Source organism: Dromiciops gliroides, chromosome 4 (genome assembly GCF_019393635.1).
Source record: "Dromiciops gliroides isolate mDroGli1 chromosome 4, mDroGli1.pri, whole genome shotgun sequence".
In the NCBI taxonomy this organism is placed as follows: domain Eukaryota; kingdom Metazoa; phylum Chordata; class Mammalia; order Microbiotheria; family Microbiotheriidae; genus Dromiciops; species Dromiciops gliroides.
The window spans coordinates 194,406,007-194,429,731 of NC_057864.1; the positions used below are offsets into that span (position 1 = coordinate 194,406,007).

A 23,725-nucleotide genomic window follows, 5' to 3' on the forward strand; every position below is an offset into this window, starting at 1 on the left:
GGCATTCTTTTTTGTTTTGTTTTGTTTTTGCAGGGCAATGGGGGTTAAGTGACTTGCCCAGGGTCACACAGCTAGTAAGTGTCAAGTGTCTGAGGCCGGATTTGAACTCAGGAACTCCTGAATCCAGGGCCGGTGCTTTATCCACTGCGCCACCTAGCCGCCCCCCTGATTGGCATTCTTAATGGAGAACAGGCAAAATTAACACGTGTGGCTTGACTAGTAATGAACATGGAAAGGTCATCAAGTTTACCAAGACCATACAATCTACTTCTATAAGCTAATCAATAGAACAAAATGATTAATATTTTGTTTATCTAAATCATTAAATTGTATTTTTAAAATAAAAAAAAATTTAAAAAGATCAAGCCCAAGAAATTGAGAAAAGCATTTGGAGACTGGCATATCTTTTATACCTTGAGCATCTGTGGTAGATAGTTGTGCCTGAGGAGATACACTTATATGTTGCTCACATGCACCAAAACATGGCACACATGAGGAAAAGGTGGATTATCAGAAGAGTTAGAAAAATTGATTTGCTCCATTTTCTCCCAAATGGCTAAATAGTAGTACATGAGCTGCCCTATTTGTCAAGCCCGTAATGTGGGAAAATGCATAAGAATGAAAAGAATTGCTCCCTGCCATTTTGATGACCTTTTATAAATATACAAATTTATTCAAGTGCCTAAATGTTATTACTACAGAGTAATGTGGTATGTAGGTATGCAGGATGTGTGGAAGCCCATCCTTGTATGAAAGCAGAATCCTTTTACAGACAGCAACTCTTAAGAGAATGAATTCCTAGATTTAATACCCTTTTCACTATAAGCAAAAATACCCAGTTTACAGAACAAATTGACAAAGAAATCAGAAAGACAATGCAAATCCTGCAACATTTTTATCAACCATATCACCCTGAGTCTCCAGGAGTGGTGGAATGAAAAAAGAGAAATTTAATAAGACAGCTACAATTTTTACTGAAAAATGGACTTAAATGACTGGATGTTTTATTCATAGTCTTCACAAGTGTAACATTTACTACCCAAAGAAAAACTGGATTTGTTCCATGTAAAATGTTAAGAGGCAGTTCTCTCTCTGACCTACAAGTTGCTGATGACGTCTTGAATGATTGCATGGGACTAATGAAATGACAACGTCTTCCGTATTTCAGGTACAAGATGTTTTGCTCAGATAACCAAAGGAACTCTGTCATCTTATCCACTCTGGTGACTGGGTCCAGGTGAAAGTCTCTTAGGGGGCAGCTAGGTGGCACAGTGGATAAAGCACCAGCCCTGGAATCAGGAGGACCTGAGTTCAAATTCGGCCTCAGACCCTTGACACTTACTAGTTGTGTGACCTTGGGCAAGTCACTTAACCCTCATTGCCCCGGAGAAAAGAAAAAGAAAAAAAGGAAGTCTGTTAGCATAAGATCTCCCTGATACCCCGAAGGAAGGGCCTGCAGTGAAGTGTCAAGACCTTTCCATGGGAATTTGCACCTCCTGCTTCAATGCTGCCTCATTTCTAAGGAGCCATTCATTAGTCCTATTATCACCTCTGCCTGGGTCTTTTTAACCTTTGAGTTCACAAGATCAGAGGTGGATGGATCACCTGTTAATGAAAAGAAATTGTCACTCTAGAGAAAGGAGGATGCCCAAGGTTGCTTTCTAGCTACAAGAGAAGTTTGGGACCTTGAACCAAGAACACATTTGTTACTGCCACTCACCAAATTGTTAGAGACCTATATTTGCCCAAATGACGAACCTTGAATAGAAATGGGTCAGTTCCACTTGTTCCATACTTGTGAAGATCACATAGATTAGACAGATTATGTCCTGGTTAATGAGAGAGAGATCCACGCCCCAAATAGGAAAGCATCACTGTACCTACATCCTTAAATCCCCCAGCAACCTGAATTATGGCATTAATTGAATACAAATAGAGTTGATGGGAAGCATGATGATTCTGAAGGAGGAGAGAGTCTGTCCACTTGTGAGGGTAATGGGCTAAGCCTTGGTAAACTCGGAGGTTGAGCCTTGGGCTGCATCCTTGTGTCTCTTATTATCATTGTCTTAGTTTTGGATGTTACTACTTCTTTTGTGCCCTCCATGGAGCAGCTACATCTTTATTCTCTCAATTCTTTTAGAGGTCCTTGGCCTATCTGCAGCTAAGGATGTTAGCAGTCTCATACTTAGACATTGTGAAGAAGGACCTAATATCTGAGATGATTTTTCTTGTGCTCAAAAAGTAGAGAATGTGGAATCAGGACCCTAGGCTTGCTTTTTGTTGTTGTTGTGCTTCTAGAGAAAGGATTCTGAACCTTCCTAGTGTCATCCTTCTTGCAGTCTGGAGAAGGCTAATAGTACTGTGATTTGTTGACTACATTCATAATTGAAGGAAATGTTCAATTTCTTTTTCTTTCATACTTCTTTCCTCTTTTCCCTTCCTTCCTTTCTTCCTTCCTTCCTTTTTTCCTTCCTTCCTTCCTTCCTTTTTTCCTTCCTTCCTTCCTTCCTTCCTTTTTTCCTTCCTTCCTTCCTTCCTTCCTTCCTTCCTTCCTTCCTTCCTTCCTTCCTTCCTTCCTTCCTTTTTTCCTTCCTTCCTTCCTTCCTTCCTTCCTTCCTTCCTTCCTTCCTTCCTTCCTTCCTTCCTTCCTTCCTTCCTTCCTTCCTTCCTTCCCTCCCTCCCTCCCTCCCTCCCTCCCTCCTTCCCTCCTTCCTTCCTTCCTTCCTTCCTTCCTTCCTTCCTTCCTTCCTTCCTTCCTTCCTTCCTTCCTTCCTTCCTTCCTTCCTTCCTTCCTTCCTTCCTTCCTTCCTTCCTTCCTTCCTTCCTTCCTTCCTTCCTTCCTTCCTTTTTTCCTTCCTTCCTTCCTCCCTTTTGCTTTTCCTTAATTGCATTTTTTCCAAATACATCTAAAGATAGTTTTCAGTATTCATTTTTGTAATATTTTGAGTTCCAATTTTTTCTCCCTCCCTCCCTCCCTCCCTTCCCTTCCCTTCCTCCTCTCCAAGACAGCAAGCAATCATCTGATATAGGTTATTTATGTACAATCATGTTAAACAGATTTCCATATTAGTCGTGTTGTGAGAGAAGAATTAGAATAATAGGGAAAAGTCACAAGAAAGAAAAAAAACAAAGAAAGTGAAAATAGTATGCCTTGAACTGCATTCAGATTCCATAGTTCTTTATCTGGATGTGGAGAGCATTTTCCATCATGAGTCTTTTATAATTGTCTTAGATCATTGTATTGCTGAGAAGAGCTAAGTCTATCACAGTTGATCATCACACAATGTTGCTGTTACTATGTACAATGTTGTCCTGGTTCTGCTCACTTCACTCTGCATCAGTTCATGTAAGTCTTTCCAGGTTGGAAATGTTAACTTTCAATTAGAGGTTGGTGAAAATAAAGATATAAATTTTTTTCCTTCCAAGTTCATGGATTACTGGAAATATATCCACAGACCCCTTAGGGGACCCCTATTTAAGAATAACTTGGTCAGCTTTACTCCACTTGGTTAGAGAATATAGCTATGAGACCTCTTTCACTCAGCTCATGTTAACCTCCTTCAGGAAGCATTGCCAGCTTCTCTTCCCAACCTAGCTGATAAGTGTCATCTCCTCTAAGGTCACCTTCCATCTACTCTGTAGTTATCTTGTGTGTCATGATTTGTATGCATTATTTCCCCCATTACAATGTAAATCCCTTGAATTTAGGGACTGTTTTTACTCTTTCTTTGTATGACAGGAGCTTGGCATGACACCTGGCACACAGAGTATAATAAACGCTTGTTGATCAATGAATTGCATGTCACAGTCCATTTTTCTCCTTGTGTACACAAATATAAAGATGCCTTCACTAATTCAGGAATATGCAGAGTACTGAATTAATTTGCCAACATTAGGGAAGGAGGGCACTAGTTGGGAATAACAAAAAGCCTCTTCTAGAAGATGGTGCTTGACTCCATCCTGAAGGAAGGGAGAGGCTCTGTGAGGAGGGACTGTATTACAGGCACAGAGATGGGAAGTAGGATGATGTGCACGAGGAACAGCGAGGACAGTATAGTTGGACCATAGAGTACAGGAAGGGGAACAATGTGTAACGAGGCTGGAAGGAAAGGTTGGGGTCAGGTTGTAAAGGGCTTTTAATGACAAGCAGAGGATTTTTATATTTTATCATTGAGGCAATGGGGAGTCACTGGAGTTTATTAAGTAGGGACGTGACACAGTCAGGTCTGTACTTGAGGCAGATTACTTTGGTGGCTACGGGAAGGATCATCTGTAGTGGGGAAAGGACTTGAGGCAGGAGACCAGTGGAAAGTGATGAAGATGACACGAGCTGAGGGGATGCTTGTGCGAGTAAAGAGAAGGGGTGGTGGCATGTGAGAGATGTTGTGCAGGTAGAAACTGCAAAACAGGGAAGCTAACTGGTGATTTCATTTTATCAGCCTTGTTTCAAGTGTTCAAAATGAAGCTCTGGGGCAGCTAGTTGGCCACATCTGGTTCAGGGAAGGGAACAAGCATTTAGTAAGTACCTATGATATACCAGGTACTGTGCGAAGTACTTTACAGGTATTATTCTCATTTGATCCTCACAAAAACACCAAGTGGTAGATGTTATTATTATTATTATTATTATTTCCATTTTACAGTTGAGGAAACAGAGACAGATAATTTAAGTGACTTGCCCAGGGACACATTGCTAGTGTCTGAGGTCAGATCTGAACTCAGGTCTTCCAGTCTCCAGGACCAACACTCTATTCCCCTGCATCATCTAGAGGCATAATTTTAAATCTAAAAAATATTGAATAGTATTCATTTCCTCACTATGGTCTAAGAGTTCTGTTTGTTTTGTTTTGTTTTCTTTTTCTTTTTCTTTTTTTGGTGAGGCAATTGGGGTTAAGTGACTTGCCCAGGGTCACACAGCTAGTAAGTGTGTAAAGTGTCTGAAGCCGGATTTGAATTCAGGTCCTCCTGAATCCAGGGCCAGTGCTCTATCCACTGTGCCATGTAGCTGCCCCTCTGTTTTCAATAAGCCTTTTGGTAGGGTGGGGGTTTGGGCAGGAGGGTAATGGGACTCTCATATTGACTAGTAATAGATGTGTATGATATCTTCACCCTCTGATATGGGATTAGGATCATAGGGTATAGAGTTATGATCTCGATGTAGACCCTCCCTCTAAAGGGAGGAACTTACCACCAATCTCTTCCTGCTGATACTTAAACGACTCATCCAGTAAAGTAGACACATGGGTTCTATGCAATATCATGGCAGGCTAATTCTGTCCCTCTTTTCAAGCTGTTTACTTTTTTTCATGACTTTCCTGTATCACTCTCATTTTTTCCTCTACCTCTCTTTCTATTCAAACTCCTTTTTGAGCGCTTCTTTGGCTTGAGGCCAATTCATATTTTTCTTGTAAGTTTTGGATGTAGGAGCCCTGACATTGCTATCTTCTTCTGAGGGTGTACCTTGATCTTCCATGTCGCTAAAGAAACTTTCTATGGTCCACACCTTTTTCTGCCTGCTCATCTTGCCAGTCTATTTCTTGACTTTTGACTCCTTCTTAAAGTGGGGCACAGCTTCCTGGATGCACTGTCCTGAGCTTCAGGGGGTCCAAGGTGATATGATTCCTTCTTCTTCTTCTTCTTTTTTTTCTTCTTCAGGGCAATGAGGGTTAAGTGACTCGCCCAGGGTCACACAGTTAGTAAGTGTCATATGTCTGAGCTCAGATTTGAACTCAGGTCCTCTTGAATCCTGGGCCAGTTCTCTATCCACTGCACCACCTAGCTGACCTATATGATTCCTTCTTAAAGTGGGTCATTGCCTCTAGAACGCACTATCCAAAGCTTCAGGGGATCCCAGGTGGTAAGATTTAAGGAGAGGCACATTTTCAGCTTACCTGGCCTATGTCCTGGTCTGTAAGTAACCACAGGCTGCTTGCTGGTTAACCTGGAAACAAATCTGGTTCACTTTGGTTGCAAGGGAGGGTCTGCCTGCACCCCTCCACACCTGGGACTGCCACCCAAGACAGTGTCCTGTATATGAGCTCGAACAAAACGTCAGAGTTCCACCACAGTGCCAGTAGAGACCCCGATAATCTTCCCCCCATTTACCCTCTGGCCAACTGCCTCTCACCAGCCTGTGAGCTGAGTTAGCCACAGCTGTAGCTGATTCAGAGGCTCCGGATGTCTCTTTCTCTGGTGCAGCCTGGGGCTGGATCTGTGTCAGCATGGTTGCAGAGTTGGGCTCCGCTTTCACCCTGCTACGGCAGACCCCTCCTGCCAAACTTCTAAGCTGTCTTTGGCTGGAAAATGGTCTTAGCCCACCCTTTTGTGGATTCTGCTGCTCCAGGAAATGTTTTATGGCATTATTTGGAGTTTTTTTGAGTGATTGTGTCAGGAGCTTAGAGCACTTATTGTCTTTCCTCCGCCATCTAGGCTCTGCCCCCCAGTTGAGTCCCTCTTTTTTTGCAAGGCAATTGGGGTTAAGTGACTTGCCCAGGGTCACACAGCTATTAAGTGTTAAGTGTCTGAGGCCAGATTTGAACTCAGGTCCTCCTGAATCCAGGGTTGGTGCTCTATCCACTGCACCACCTAGCTGCCCCCAGTTCTGTCCCTCTTGATAACAAACAAATGGCAGTGTAGTGCAGGGCTGTCTCGGCTTTCCCTTGCTCTCAGTCCCTAACTAGCTCACTTCCTTTTTCAGTCAGACATTTCTTCTGATGTCATTTATACACTGTTCTTCATGAGTAATGTGCTACAGCCCACTTCAGTTCCACAGGCCTCTCTACTGCTTTTTGGGTAACCTATAATCTTAATTCTTCAGATACTGCTATTCCATAACTCAGATCTGTAGAACACAAGAACATGGATGTTAAAAAGTTTTGTTTCAGGGAAAGCCACAGAGGGATGGAAAGCACCATGTGATCTCTCAAGTGCAATTATTTTCCTCCTCCCACTCAATTCTAGGCCCAGTCCCATTGTCTATTTGTGGTCTTGCCAGAGTTATGTACTGTGGGTTGTTCATCCAATTGCATGCCATCACTGGGACAATTGAGAGTCTTTATCCACTTGGTTTTTCTGGCATGGTGTTGTTGTTCAGTCGTTTCCAACTCTTTGTGACCCCATTTGAGGTTTTCTTGGCAAAGATAATGGGGTGGTTTGCCCTTTCCTTCTTCTGCTCCTTTCACAGTTGAGGAAACTGAGGCAAACAGGGTTAAGGGACTTGCCCAGGGTCACACACTTAGTGTCTGAAGCCAGATTTGAGCTCAGGAAGATGTCTGACGCCTGGTCTGGCATTCTATCCAGTGTGCCACCTAGCTACACTACTGGAATGGTTCGTCTGGTTAAATATTGTTGAACTAATTATGGATCTTGTTTAGGAAGCACTGCAGTGGTCCAGGGTTTAATGCAATCAGCACAACGTAATCTATTGTAAGGTTTGCCATCTGTAAGGGGCTAAAATTCTAGCTAGACTTTCTAAAAATATAATGAGTGGTTGCCATAAATTAGAAGCTTTAGCAAGAGTTTAGACTTCTTAGAATTTATTTAAAAGCATAAGGGAGCAGCTAGGTGGCTCAGTGGATAAAGCACTGGCCCTAGAGTCAGGAGGACCTGAGCTCAAATCCAGCCTCAGACACTTGACACATATTAGCTGTGTGACCCTGGGCAAGTCACTTAACCCTCATTGTCTCCCCCCCCACCCCTGCCAAAAGCATAAGAATTTGGTGAGGAGAGAGAAAGAGGCCAAAATGCCTTCATCTATCTATCTAAGGGAGCCAGCATCTCTGCTCCACTCCACACAAGGTCCTGGGCAAAAGAGAGAGAGCCCTCCTCCCAGGCTTCCTCCTGAAACCTCCCTCAAAACTGGAAACAGGGCTATCCACACACACACACAGCCCCAAGCTAATTGGCTGACAACTTTGAGCAATAGGACCCACAAGTCAACATCACTTCCTGACACTAAAGCCACATGGCTTCCCTCAGAGCTCACAATGTTTCTCCTAGCAGGGAGCGTTATTCCAACTCTCACACTATAAATAGTAGCATCTGATAGACCTTACTATCTATAGAGAATTCCTCTTCCATTTGAACTCTACTAGGACAACCTCCACATCAGGTAAGTTTTACCTGAGCATATGCCTTCTTGCTTTATGTCTTGCATCACAGTCATATTCAGAGATTTATTAAATAAGATAGTTGCTCAAAAATTCTGGTTGATTTGAATTTTTAATTGAAATGCTTAATTAAGCTCTGGTATCATGGTAGTTCTCTAAGTCTTATTATTATTTTTTTTTTTTTGGTGGGGAATTGGGGTTAAGTGACTTGCCCAGGGTCACACAACTAGTAAGTGTCAAGTGTCTGAGGCTAGACTTGAACTCAGGTCCTCCTGAATCCAGGGTCAGTGCTTTATCCAATGCGCCACCTAGCTGCCCCCTCTCTAAGTCTATCTTGAAGAGGTAGTTCCAGTGGTCATTTGAGAGGCGATATGGCAAAGGAGAGCAAATACTATCAGTTAGGAAGGCCTGGATTTCAATTCCACCTCTGACATTTATGAGCTATGTGGTCATCGACAAGTCATTTAACATTTCCAGGCCTCAGTTTCCTTATCTAGAGAATAGTTTTGATAATAAGGCCTATAGTAACTGCTTCACAGAGTTGTGAGGATCAAATGACAAAATACTTTGTAAACTTTAACACATTCCATAAACATCAGTCATTGGAATTATTTGGAAGGCTCTCGATAATATCTGTATAGGCCTGAGGATTTTGGGAGGGGAGCGGGGCAATGAAGGTCAAGTGACTTGCCCAGGGTCACACAGCTAGTAAGTGTCAAGTGTCTGAGGCTGGATTTGAACTCAGGTCCTCCTGAATTGAGGGCTGGTGCTTTATTCACTGCACCACCTAGCTGCTCCCAGGCCTGAGGATTTTTTAAAAAACCTACTTCCCAAAGTTACACATCATTTTGATTCTCATTTGTTTTTGTTAAAAAAAAAAAGTTTTCATTGGAAGTCACTGATATAAAATTTGAAATGCTTTGCAGGCTGGATTCCAATTAACATTGAAATTGTATTTTTGTTACTTATAATTATTTTGTGAGGGAGGTCAGTGCTAAATGATGATGACATTGGTGATTGTTCATGTTCATCGAGTTCATTGAGTTGCTACATGCCTCATAGTTAGTGGGTTAACTACGTGCTCGGAATAAGCCTTTCACATAATGAAGATGAATTGACCTTCAGAATTGCCACTAAAGTACCCCAGAACTGTTAATTCAGTCAATGGTTCCTTATTGCCCAAAAAATTAATTCCAAAATGAGTATTATCTACTTCCAGGCCTTAATCTCTTTTATTTCTACTGCCACTAGCACAGTGCCTGGCACATAGCAGATGGTTAATAAATGCACATTGACTGGCCAATGGACTACCTTATATTTTTTATCATTTCCTGTAAGAAGTTGGGCGTGCATTCTACAATTCAGTCAATCCTCTTGGAATCTCTGTGTGTCAAGCAAGACACAAGTTTCTTCTTCTTTATTCCATTTTAGCTCAGAGAGATGAGGGAATATGCCAGCTCCCCATCTCTCCAGGCTAAAGTATAGGCCTTTGCTTCAAGGTGAAAAGATGTGACATGAACCAAAATTCACAGGCTCCTATCATGAATAGGCCTTTGGAGCTTCCTGAAATTGGGCAAGTCAGCAGATATCTGCCTTGAAATTCAGTTGGCTTCAGTGTGTGGTACCAGGTCATTAATACATAATGATATCACAAACCTAAAGGGCCACCATAGAATGACGGGTCATGAGGTGACCAGGGAGCCAACTTACCCGAGACTGTTGATGCTTTCTGTAGTAGTCATTCACATTAAAATCATCCAGGTCAACTATCAGGCCCTGCTTACACATTTCACAGGTCTTCACTGCCCCTAGTTCAGCACCTGAAATTAGATAGAGTATCATATGTTGCCAGTGACTGTGGAAAGAATTATGTGCATGCTTGATTTGGGTAGATGATATTTAGGGAGGACATGCAGACTATTATTTGGTGCTGCAGCAAAGCTTTACTTTAAAGCTGATTTCTATACAAGTTTGCTAACCTTGAACTGAGATCTGCTTACTTCCTCTATCATGAGGGAGATGATCACAATTTTAAGTTTGGGGTCCAAATAAATTTTTTTAAAAGTCTATTTAGGATTGAGGAAGGAGTATGTGACCTTTCCTGAGCAAAAGGGTACATACACAGGCATGGTTATTACTCAGAAGGATCTGAGCTGGTAAGTCATATAGATACAGAGGTATAAACATACGTACATATAAATGTACACAGATGCACACACACATATATACACGTCTTCCAGCTCTTGGATGGCATAGTCACTATACTCTACACACACGTGTGTGTATAGATATGACATGTGTAAGTGCACACACATGCACATGTATACACATATATGATATTCTAGTATACCGGATTAGCGCTCTTCTTACAACTGCTTCTACAGATCCTTTCTAAGCCAAGTCCTTGCTTGACTTGATTGTTTCAAAGGAGCAGAGCTTGATTCTTATTGTGGGATTTTTCTCAGTCAGAATTCAATCACTTAGAACAAAGTTTCTTAAACTGTGGGTCACAACCCCATATGGGGTTGCGTAACTAAATGTGGGGGTCACAAAAATTTGGCAACAGTCAAAGGTTATATATACCTATTTTGTGTACCTACATACCTGAGGTCATATACAAATTTCTCTGGTGAGAAGGGGTCATTGGTAGAAAAAGTTTCAGGAGCCCTGACTTAGAGAACTGTTGTTTAGCAAAGTAGATATTTTTTACTTTAGCAGAAAATCTCTTTTCACTCCTAAAAAATTCAATTCAATAAATATTTCCTTCAAAAATACACTGAGATTTAAGTTTTCAGATAGAACATGAATAATTATACGTGCATATGTAGTTATTCCTATATAATAAATTTTATCCACTCAGAGGTCATCTGCCCTGGGTCCTTAAGCCTTTCTGTATTTCCAACTCATAAGCAAGCATCAGAGAGGAGGGATCTTTATCATCTCATCACTACTTCCTGTGAGCTAATCCCTAGCTTCTCAGGCCCCACTTCAATCAGGAAAAGGATTAATTTGTCAGCCTGTCTCATGGGTTCAGGACCTCTGCCCATGCCCAGCAGAAATATGAGCCCACATTTTGGCACAGGTCCAAGCCTCCTATAGTAGGCTCAAGGTTCTGGCCTGTCTGCTCTGTGGATTTTTTGCCAACTCTTGCTTCCTTCCCAGACTTTTAGCCCTGAGTACCTGGGACTCTGGTCCCTGCCTGCTTTTCCTGGCCCCAGCTGACCCCTTACTTAGCTAGACCTGTTGTGTCTATTCAATCCTAACTGCATTTGGACTCCTATTTTGACCCATCCTGGCCAACCCTGTCCCATTATCACCCATAACCTACTGTGACACTTTACTAATGTGCCCTATATATGTTTTCATATGAATATATTGTGCATCTATGTCTACAAATAAACACATATATCTCTAAAAATATACAATTAAGGGCTACTTTAATAACCCAGTATCTCATTTGTATGAGTTATCTTTCTTATATTGCTATATCACTTAGCATAATAATTCTATGTGAAGTTTGTGGGCCCTACTTATTTTTGTTTGTTTGGTTGGTTTTTTTAGTGAGGCAATTGGGGTTAAGTGACTTTCCCAGGGTCACACAGCTAGTAAGTGTTAAGTGTCCGAGGCCAGATTTGAACTCAGGTACTCCTGACTCCAGGGCCGGTGCTCTATCCACTGAGCCACCTAGCTGCCCCCCTACTTGTTAAAATAATGAATAGAATAAAATACATTTTAGAAGTTAGAATTTTGATGTTTAGTCATTTTTCAGTCATGTCTGACTCTTTTTGACCCTGTTTGAGGTTCTCTTGGAAAAGATACTAGTTTGCCATTTCCTTCTCCAGCTCATTTTATAGATGAGGAAACTGAGGCAAACAGGGTTAAACGACTTGCCCAGGGTCATACAGCTAACAAGTATCTGAGGCCAGAGTCTTTCTGACTCCAGTTCCAGCACTTTATACACTGTGCCCACCTAGCTGCCCCAGAGTTATAATCTTAGCAACAGAAGGGAATTCCAGAGTGGGTGGCCCGAGATGACCCTTCCCGTCTTCCATGTGGCCCTTCACCAACCTCAGCAAATAGTAATGGAGCCTCTAGTGACTGGGAATCCCATCCGTACTGCTGCAGTCCATTCTATTTTGGGGTATCTTGGGCTTGTGTGTCACTAAACAGTAAAGATGGATGCTAGCAGCGACACTTGATTCCAAGACTTTTAAGAAGTCCCCCTTTTCTCATAAGCTTGGTAAAGAATGTCACATATTTGGACAGGTCTGACTGTGTATCTCTGTCAGTACTCTAAGCCAAGGAAAAGAGGGCTTTACCATCATTTCCCTGAGTGTCTGTACAGTGTGAAAGAGTAAGCTCACTGATAAGACCATGGGGCAGCATGACACGCTCTTTCTGTATTCATCATATGTTGTTGCTGGGCCCCAGCTGCTCTCCCTCTCATACCTACCTGATGTAATCTTCACTTTCAGCCACTTTTTCAGGCACTCCTGGTGAACAAACTGCAGGCTTCCCACGCAGCCACAGGGCTCCAACAGCGGGTTGGTCGGGGAACCCCCAGCTATCTGACAGATGCGGCACAAATCTCCCTCCTCCTCGGAATCCTCCTCCAGAAGACTAAACGGAAAACAAGCCCTATGTGACCAGGCAGCTTCACTCTCCCAACTGCCCATTTCCACAAATGCTGGTTCCCAGGGTGTGGATGATAAGAAGAGAGAACAGAGTCTCTGCTACTCTCCACCTCATGTTAGCCAGTTTCCAGCATTTACCATCAAAGACCCAGATTCTGATATTCTGAATATTGTTGCCTTAAACTCTTGTAGTTACATATAATGTGATTAAGGATTCTCAAATGGTCTTCTTTGCAGTTCCAGATAGATAGATAGATATTAAGACTCAACTGTTCAGAAGTCCCTATTACAAGGAAGTCAGTGTGCAGGTGAGGAAACACAAGAGAGCTCTTTGCTTCCTGTTATTTGAAAGTAAAACAGAAAAATGGAACCTTATATCATGTGGTGAGGACATTAGATTGGGTACTACCTACATGAATCACATAGCAAGTTTGGATCTACAGAGAGGAAAACAGGACAGAGGATGACAAAGATAAGAAATAGTCATGGGAGGGCAGCTAGATGGCGCAGTGGATAAAGCACCGGCCCTGGATTCAGGAGTACCTGAGTTCAAATCCGGCCTCAGACACTTGACACTTACTAGCTGTGTGACCCTGGGCAAGTCACTTAACCCCATCTGCCTCACCAAAAAAAAAAAAAAAAAGAAAAAAAAGAAACAGTCATGGGATCTGAAAATAGAATACCAATTTGCTGATAATCTATACTGGCAATGTATGTCAGTATAAGAACAACATATAATTAGTAGAATCTATTAAAAAAAGGATCAGATCACAGAATAATTACATAACTACCTCTTTGGGGGAGAAACTACATGGATTCCCAAAAGGGGAAAAATATGCCTGAACTGTTATGTGATGGAGTAAATATACATATGCATAAAATGGAACCAATGAGGCTGAATGCATCTAGGTTTTCAAAAATTCTTTGAAAAGTTTCACGTCAGAGGCAGCTAGGTGGTTCAGGGGATAACACACCAGCCCTGGATTCAGGAGGACATGAGTTCAAATGCAGCCTCAGACACTTGACATTTACTAGCTGTGTGACCCTGAGCAAGTCATTTAACCCACATTGCCCCACAAAAAAAGAAAAGTTTCATGTCAAAGGTACTATATATGGTATACACATGACTTTTAATTCCTGTAGGTCAGAGGTTCTTAACCTTTTCTGCGTGATGGACCCCTTTGGCAATCTGATGAAGCCCTTATGAGATGAATGTTTTTAAATATATAAAATAAAATATATAGGATTATGAAGGAAACCAATTTTATTGGAAGTTATCAAATTATTTTTTTAAATCCACAAACTGATAGAGTTAAGAATGCTTTCTACAGACATTTAAATTCGACTGTCTTCTTAGTATTCCTCCAGGGCCATGGACCATTCCCAGTGGGCTGATCTGAGGATCTCATCAAACCATGCAATTGGCAAAAGCAACAGAAAGGGGTATGTGTACAAAGGGCAGGATTACAAAAGGTAGCAGCAACATGGTTGATTGTGATTGCTGTAGGAAGTTTTTGTACAGCTCTGTGAGTGAACAGAAAAGTGGTGGATGATGTTTCACTGTGAAGAAATGCAAGGTAACATATTGAGGGAAAATAACTACAGGATGATGGAGTTATTAGTTGCTGCCTGGAACCAGACACTGATATATGTTGTTGTAATCCAGGAGGCTGCCCCTATACTTTCCTCTCCATCTCTCCCCACCCCCAACCTTCTCTCCTCCCGCCCCACCCCCGCCAACATCCTGAATGTTATAAGGACAAAATTATTCTCCTTATATAAATTCTCCTTTACTGAAGTACTCCAGTGTCTCATCAAGGCATGCAAGGTAACCTTAGGTTCTCAAAAATGACCCTACAATGCTGGAAAGGCTTTGAAAATGCATTCTGCAACAGACTGCACGTTGGTCATCTGAGGATGTAATCTGAATTAAGATTGAAGAGACATGAGCCAGAAATCTAGTCACCAGGTGATGATTTTTTTTTTTTTGGAAAAAGAATCCCATCTAACCATCTATTAAAGGATGAATGAGTGAGGATCCACCTTGATGGGGAGAGTACTCATATGTATATGCAAGCAAGGGGGATCAGGGGAGCTCTTGATTTACTAGACTGGGGCACCTCTCATGGAGCTGGGCATATGCTGTGGCCCCTTGCTGGGAAGAGACAAATTCCTAATTAGTTCCCAGGTATTGCTGGGTTTCATTGAAGATGACTGGCTACTGAGGGATGGAGGTGGGGGCAAGAATTTTGTAGAGGAATCTCTGCGCTCTATAGTCTCTAAGAAAACTTGTAAAAACAGCTCTTTCCTTATCTTCTGGAACTTTGTTCCAATACTTTCTCTCTTCTTGGACTTTCAGCAATGGGGGGAGAAGGGGTTTCTCTTCTCTCTTCCCATCCACCCCAAGTGGTCTGGCAGGAGAGGAAGTAGGGTCCCTGGCTATATTCTCTTGCCTTCCTGTGAAGCATCACTTTCAGGAAGTACCTATAGCTGAAGGACTAAAGAAAGGCATATCCTGATTGGCCAAGAAAACTGGACCATCTGAGTTACTTGGTTTGTGGATATCTGAGATGAATATAAAATACGGGTCAAGTTGCTCTACAAAGGGACTTTGCGGGAGGAGGGGAATGTGATGATGTAATATTTACTTTTGGAGAAAAGTTCTATATTTCGCGCTAATGTTTTTGTTAATGCACTCCTGTGAGCAGTGGCACTCTCCTCTGAGGAGCATGCTGTTAGGGAAATTGTCATCTGCTGGGCAGCCAGCACCCAATTCAGGAATCTAGGAATTCTCAAACTCATTAGATAGCCACCAAAGCTGGAAAAATCCATCTCTCAGGATTGCTAGTCTCTGACCTGTGCTCAGAAAGGAAAACAGAAAGACAGAAGAAGGCAGGCAGAGACTTGAGGCCTGCCAAGGAGGGTATAGGAGTGGCCCCTACTTCAGGCCACTGTCGGGGAGGGAGGAAAGAGGTCCCTTCTTCCCCTTGCCAGAAGTCCAAGGGAGAGAAAGTGCTGGAATAGAGACCCAAAAGAGAAGGGAGGAACCATTTCTACAAGTCTTCTTATAGATGGGGTAGGATGGGGAGGCTTTGGGTGGGGGGTGATGTTATTCCAGAAGAGTCCCTCCCTCTGACACTCAATTGTCAATTATCTTCAACAAAACCCATCAATCAATAGGGAGCAATTAGGAGTTTCTGTGTAATCTCATCAAGGTACATGTACTTCAGCTAGGGACTAGAGCACATGTCTCAGCTCTATAGGGGTAGGAGGGGCTAGTATACCAGTCCAGCAAATCAGGGTTTAAAAAAAATTTTCTAAAATCATATACTCTGGATGTATAAATATATAAAACTATTGTGTATCTGGGACAGTGTGTGTGCTTTTGGCTGTTGTCCCTGAAGAAATATAATGAAACTAGACCAAGTCCATAGAAAGGAAGCTAAAGGGATTAGTGGGGGGAGTTATGAAAAATCAACTTAAGAAGATTAAGACTTTCCCTAAAAAGATGAACACTGAGAGGTCCATAAAATCATTAAAGACATGGCCAAGGGAATGATAAATTGGCTTAGTTAACAAATCCTGGCTGACTACATCTAGGGGTTATTCCTTGAAGCTAGAGAAATAAGTTTGGTACAATCACAGTATTACACTGTAAAAGGGTAACAAAGTCATTGCCCATATATATGTGGGTGTATATATGTGTGTGTATTAAGCTGAGAGGGAAGGGGAGGGGGGACGAGCACGTATGTAAGACCTACTATGTGACAGGCACTGTGATAAGTGGGTATTATCTCATTTGATCTTTACAGTTTAACCTTGTGAGGTAGGTGTTTTTATTCACATTATATAGAAGAGGAAACTAAGGCGAAAAACAATTTAAGTGACTTGCCCAGAGTCACATAGCTAATGTCTGGAGCCAGATTTGAACTCAGATCTCCTAACTCCAGACCTAGTGCTCTATCTACTATGCTATTAGCTGCCTCTCAGAATATTAACACCTTCAAAAAAGTCCAGAAAAATTCATGGAGAATGGATCCATAATTCACAGTGAATTATTATAGGAAACCTAGATGTTGTCGGGTCCTCTCATTTCTTCTTAAATCTCTGCTCTCCATCTTTTTGCCGAGCATTTAACCCTCCCTTATAACAAAGAAAAGCAGTTAAGCAAAATGCCTGAAGGACTATCAGCATCCCAAAGGGTACACAACATTCTTCCCTAGTGATCTCTGCTCTAAGATAAGAGAGATAAGTGTTATTATCTGTTCCCCAGGATCATCACTGGTTTTCCTGGTTCTCAGACTCTGGTTTCCTTCTAATGATATGTCCATGTATATTGTTATATTCATTATAAATCACATTCTTTAGGTTCTGCTTATTTCATCTGCGTCAATTTATACAAACCTTCCCCTGTTCCCCCTCTGAATTCCTCACAGCAGCAATTTCATACTGCACAATTATTTGGTTACATTTACACAGCACAATTTCTTTGGCCATTTCCCAGTTAATGGGCACCAACTTTGCTTCTAGTTCCTTGTTACCACAATCAAAGTACTTTTATGACTGATTTGCTGTATATTGGTTCTTTCATATCACTGGGGTATGTGCCCAGTAGTGAGATCTCTGTGTCAAAGGCTATGGCTAGTTTAGCTACTTTTCTTTTCTTTTTTTTGGTGGGGCAATGGGGGTTAAGTGACTTGCCCAGGGTCACACAGCTATAAGTGTCAAGTGTCTGAGGCTGGATTTGAACTCAGGTACTCCTGAATCCAGGGCCGGTGCTTTATCCACTGTGCCACCTAGCTGCCCCCTACTTTTCTTACATAATTTCAATATTATTGCCAGAACAGTTAAACTGCTCTACTAACAGTATATTGATGTGTATATCTTACCACATTGACTAGTATCACTTTTTGGTCACCTTTGCAAATTTGCAGATGGTGAGATGAAACCTTAGTGATGTTTTAATTTGCATCACTCAATTCTTAGTGATTGAAAGCATGCCATATAGTCATATAAAGTATGTGATATTTCTTTTGAAAGCTATTCATTCTTTATTTTGGAGGCTGAATCAATGAGGTCCTTCCATAATACTTCCTTCACTGATAAACTGAATACTGAGCTAGATGGGGTCATGACGTTGTTGTTGTATTTTGTTCATGTGAGCCTACTTAAGATTAGGTGTCAGGAATATACATTTAGTAATAGAACCATTTCTTAACCTTGTGACGGAACACAGGGCAGCTAGGTAGCTCAGTGGATAGAACACTGGCTTTGAAGTTGGGAGGACATGAGTTCAAATTGCACCTCAGACACTATCTGTGTGACCCTGAGCAAGTCACTTAACCCCAATTGCCTTAAATATCCAGGGCCATCTCCAGTCATCCTGGTTATATATATATATATATATATATATATATATATATATATATATTCCATGGTCCTCCTTCATTTAAAAATCCAATTCACTGCAAGTCATGACATCATCTCGATGTCATGTTTCTCTTTGAGAATGAAGGACAAACAACAAGGGGATAGGAAACATTATGAGATGATATTGGACAAGGGATATTTGTTCTACTTTCTAGGCAACTTTTTTTAAACTTGCCAATCTCTTATTCCAAAACATTTTAAAAAGAGGAAACACCTCTAAACAGCACTGAGATCCAAAGCTCAACAGTTGATATATGCTTAAAGTTATATTAATATTAGCCACAAGTATAATCCTCTGCTCAATGGAATCTGAGTCATCTCTGTGAAAAACTGTGAAGCAAATGTTTGGTACCTTCTCAGCCACCTCTTTCTATGTCCCTCCTCCCTGAACCCCAGTACTTTTCTGTCCAAGTGCTGCTATCCCCAAAGCTGCCTCAAAATCCATAATTACTTTCCTCTTCCTTTTTTTTGGTACCTCATTAAAACTCCCATTCCTTTAGTTTCTTGATCTCACCTGTCAGGAAGAAAATAGCTTTAGAAACTAATTCATGCTGAGATTTCCCATGACAGTAGCTTACTCTGTCACCTTTCCAATGAGTATTATCTACATTTTAAAAGAAAACATTTGTTATAACCAAGGAACAATACCTTCATGGTGGAATTTCAGATAGTATAGTAGTTGGAGGAGGTATTTTTGAACAGGGGTGCTTTGAGTCTCTTAGGAATGGATACTCTTTTATGTAATTTAATGGGAATTAATTTATGTAATTTGATGGTTCCTATTCTATGCTTAGTTATCAAAACAGAGGAGAGCCCTGGTGAGTATGTAGAAAGCAAACACTTAGGCATGAACTATTACTGATATTGAGAGACTGAAACGGAGCAAAGCTGAATAAGGAGCCATTGTGAATCCAAATTCTTTTGGGTGACCCCTTCCTTATTCTCTTAGTTCTGGTCCATCATAACTGAGTTTCCTTATTCACAAATGAATTTTATTTTTTCTGTCTGGAAATAAATGGCTAATAGATGTATACTACATAAAGACTGGAGAAAAGAGAAGAGGTACTATATATTTTTTTACTAATTAAAAGTAAAGTATGGGTAGTAGCTATTTGGGAGGGTCTATCTCAAACCTGTTCCTCCATCCTCACTGATTATAAATTTATCAGAGCCTTTGCTACTGGAAAATAACCCAGTAAAAATACTTCTTTTTGTAGGTATATACTACCAAAATTCCTGAGTTAAAATTATGTCAATTAACCAATTTAATAATCTGGTTGTTCACAATTTTGCTAATATAGATATGATGCAAGAATTCACATTATTTTAAAAATGTATTATTTATTTTTAACAGTAAAAAACTTTAAGTTCCAAATTCTCTCCTCTCCCACCCCACCCCTGCCCATTAAAAGGAATGCAACATGATATCAATTATACATGTGAAATCATGCAAAACATTTCCATATTAATAATATTTTTTAAAAAGCAAGAAAAATAAGAGAAAAATTTACTTTAATTTGCACTCAGAGTGCAACTTGCACTCTGATTTGCATTCATTAGGTCTCTCTCTCTGGAGATGGACAGCATTTTTTCATCATGAGTCCTTTGGAATTGTCTTGGATTGTTGTATTGATCAGAGTAGTCAAGTCTTTCACCGTTGATCATCATTACAACGTTGCTGTTACTGTGCATGATGATCTCCTGGTTCTTCTCATTTCATTTTCCATCAGTCTTGCCACATTTTTCTGAAACCAGCCCCACCCCACCTTCTCATTTTACATAGCACAATATTACTCCATCACAATCATATGACATAACTTGTTCTGCCATTCCCCAATTGATGGACATCCCTTCGATTTCCAATTCTTTGCCACCACAAAAAGAGCTGCTATAAATATTTTTGTGCATAAGGGTCCTTCTATCTCTTTGAAATACAGGTATAGTAGTGGTATTGCTGGGTCAAAGGGTATGCCCAATTTGATGGCCCTTTAGACATAGTTCCAAATTGTATTCCAGAATGGGTGACCAGTTCACTGCTCCACAAACAGTTCATTAGTGTACCCATTTTTCCCTTATCTCCTCTAGCATTTGTTATTTCTGATAGGTGTGAGCTGATACAGCAGAATTATTTTCATTTGCCTTTCTTAATCAATAGTGATTTGAAGCACTTTTTGATATGATTATAGGTAACTTTGATTTCTTCTAAAAACTGTTTATATCCACTGACCATTTATCAATTGGGGAATGGTTCTTATTTTATAAATTTGACTCAGTTCTATCTCAGTATATATTTGAGAGATGAGGCCTTTATCAGAAAAACTTGCTGTAAAAATTTTTTTATATTACTTCATTTTCTATGGTACCTTTTTAGTAAAATGTAGTTTCCTTGATTATCCTTTAAACTAAGCCTATTTTTGCGTTTGTTTTGTCTGAGATTATGATTACTAACCCTGCCTTTCTTGTTTGTTTGTTTTTAACCCCTGCCTTTTTAAAATTCAGCAGAAGCATATTAAATTCTACTCCAGCCCTTTATTTTAACTTATTTTAACTCTGTGTATATCTTTCTGTTTCAAGTATGTCTCTTGTAAACAACATTTTATTGGATTTTGGTTTCTAATCCATTCTGCTATCTGCTTCCATTTTACGGATGAGCTTATCCCATTCACATTCATAATTATGATTACTGTGTGTTTCCCTCTATCCCATTTTCTTCTGTTTCTTCTTTTCTTTTTTATCCTGTACCTCCTCAAAAGTCTATTTTTCTTCTAATCACTGCCCTCCCTTTTATCATCTCCCCCTACACTTTACCTTATCCCCCTCAACCTCATATTCCCCTATTGGGTTACATACACAACTGAGTTTCTCTCTCTCTCTCTCTCTCTCTCTCTCTCTCTCTCTCTCTCTCTCTCTCTCTCTCTATATATATATATATATATGTATGTATGTATGTATGTATGTATATGTATTCTTCCCTCTTTGAACCAATTCTAATTAGAATGAGGTTTAAGCATTGCCTACCCACCCCCATTTTCCCTCTACTGTAAAAGCACTTCCTTGCACACCTTTTTTTTGTGAAAAATTTCCCCCATTCTACATCTCCCTTTGCCCTTCCCCCAGTGTGCCTCTCTTTCTCACCACCTTTATTGCTTTCTTAGAGATCATTCCAATATAATCAACTCATATCAATGTCATCTGTCTATTTAAACTTCTTTTAATGCACTAATAATGAGAAAGTTCTTAGGAGTTACATATATCATCTTCCTAGTCAGTGATGTAAACAATTTAACTTAATTGAGCCCTTATGAGTACTTTTTCATGTTTACCTTTTTATGCTTCTCTTGAATCCTGTGTTTACATGTGAAATTTTCTATTTAGCTCTGGTCTTTTCATCAGGAATGTTTGAAAGTTTTCTATTTATTAATATCCATTCCCTGCCTAGGTGATTTTTGATTGTAATCCTAGCTCCTTTGCCCTCTGGAATATCATATTCCAAGCCTTCCACTCCTTTAACGTGGAAGCTGCTAAATCTTCTGTGATCTTGACTGTGGTTCCATGATATTTGGATTGTTTCTTTCTGGATGCTTGAAGTATTTTCTCTTTGACCTGGGAACTCTGGAATTTGGCAATAATATTCCTGGAAGTTTTTATTTTGGGATTTTTTTTTTAGTAGGTGATCAGTAGATCTTTTCCATTTCAATTTTACTCTCTGGATGTAAGATATCAGGGCAGTTTTTCTTGACATTTTTTTTTTTTTGCGGGGCAATGGGGGTTAACTGACTTGCCCAGGGTCACACAGCTAGTAAGTGTCAAGTATCTGAGGCCAGATTTGAACACAGGAACTCCTGAATCCAGGGCCGGTGCTTTATCCACTGTGCCACCTAGCTGCCCCTTGATAATTTCTTGAAAGATGATGTTTAAGGCTCTTTCTTTGATCATGGCTTTCAAGCAGTCCAATAATTCTTAAATCCTTGATCTATTTTCCAAGTCTGCTGTTTTTCCAATGAGATATTTCATATTTTCTTCTTCTATTTTTAAAAAAATTCTTTTGACTTTATTTTATTGTTTCATGATATCTCATGGAGTCATTAGCTTCTACTTGCCCAATTCTAATTTTCAAAGAATTATTTTCTTCAGTGAGATTTTTGTACCTCTTTTACCATTAGGCCAATAATGTTTATTATAGTGTTATTTTCTTCAGGGTTTTTTTAATGCCTCTTTTACCAAGGTATAAACTCTCTTTTCATAATTTTCTTGTATCACTTTCATTTCTATTCCCATTTATCATTCTTTTTTTTTAAGGCAGGGCAATGAGGGTTAAGTGACTTGCCCAGGGTCACACAGCTAGTAAGTGTCAAGTATCTGAGTTCAGATTTGAACTCAGGTCCTCCTGAGTCTAGGGCCGGTGCTTTAACCACTGTGCCACCTAGCTGCCCCCATTTATCATTCTTAACTCTTTAATTTTTCCATAAATTCCTGTTGGGCTTGGGTCCAATTAGCATTTTTCTTTTAGGTTTTGTTTATAGTTGTTTTCACACTTTTGTCTTCTGAGTTTATGTCTTTGTCTTCCTTGCCATTGTAGTAGCTTTTTATGGTCAATTTTTTTTTTTGTCATTTGCTCATTCTTATCTTTGAACTTTACATTAAAGTTGGGCTATGTTCATTTGGGGATGGGGAGACATTGTGCCAAGCTCCAGACTTTTTCATGCTGCTGTATTCAGAGCTACTTTTGGGAGTCTGCAAATTTTTGGTGCTTCCGAGACAGTATGATCCTGGGAGAGGTATGTTCCCTGATCCACTGATCCACTTCACTCTTGTCTTTATGCAGATAGTGACCCTGGTCCCTGCAGCCATAAGTGCTAGTGCTTTCTTTGCCTTATTCCCTTGTGACTGATCTCAGCACTCCTCTCTGCCCTAGAACTGAGACCCAGAAATGTATATAGGCAATAGAGTTGCCAATCAGTGTCAGCCTTATCCAGTGCCAGCAAAGGCTCCCCTGTTATCTCTTTCTGACCAGCTGTCCAATCCCCTTACCATCTCTGGGATTAGAGTTATGGAAGCAGCTAGTGTTACTGCTGCTGAGGCTGCTGCTACCATATGTGTGGGCTCTGGATAGCCTTCTACCTCAGTATCACAAACTTCTTCTGCCAACCTCCTAAGTTTTCTTAGGCCAGAAAAATGTCTCACCCTGATATTTTGTTGCCTTTGTCCCTCCCAAATTTGATTTGAGGTGTTATTTTAAAGTTGTTTGGAGGGGAATGTTGGAGGAGTTCAGCTGGGTTGCCTCTAATTCACCATCTTGACTCAACAAATTCATATTTTAAAAGTATATTTCCAGGTTGACAAGGCATGGCCAGATCACAGTAAAAAGGAATCATAAGAAAAGTGTATACTGTGACTTCCAAAAGATAGCTAAATGAAAAGTGATATATAAGCCCAATTTCACCTCATCACCTCAAAAAAGAGGGAGATTCACACCAAATAAATGTTTAAAAATGGCTAAAAGGTTAAAAGAAAATAATCTCTTACAGAGATTACAGCAGAGAGACAGAGGAA

The 23,725-nt window shown here is 40.5% G+C and overlaps 1 protein-coding gene across 1 annotated transcript in view; it reads right to left on the reverse strand.

The window, feature by feature from the left end:
* The window catches only part of MARCHF10 (membrane associated ring-CH-type finger 10), a 194,675-nt gene that overhangs the window by 39,144 nt on the left and 131,806 nt on the right, over positions 1 to 23,725 (reverse strand). The window contains 2 exon segments of the mRNA XM_043964422.1: positions 9,819 to 9,928; positions 12,562 to 12,728. Coding sequence (XP_043820357.1) covers positions 9,819 to 9,928; positions 12,562 to 12,728 — 277 coding nt within the window.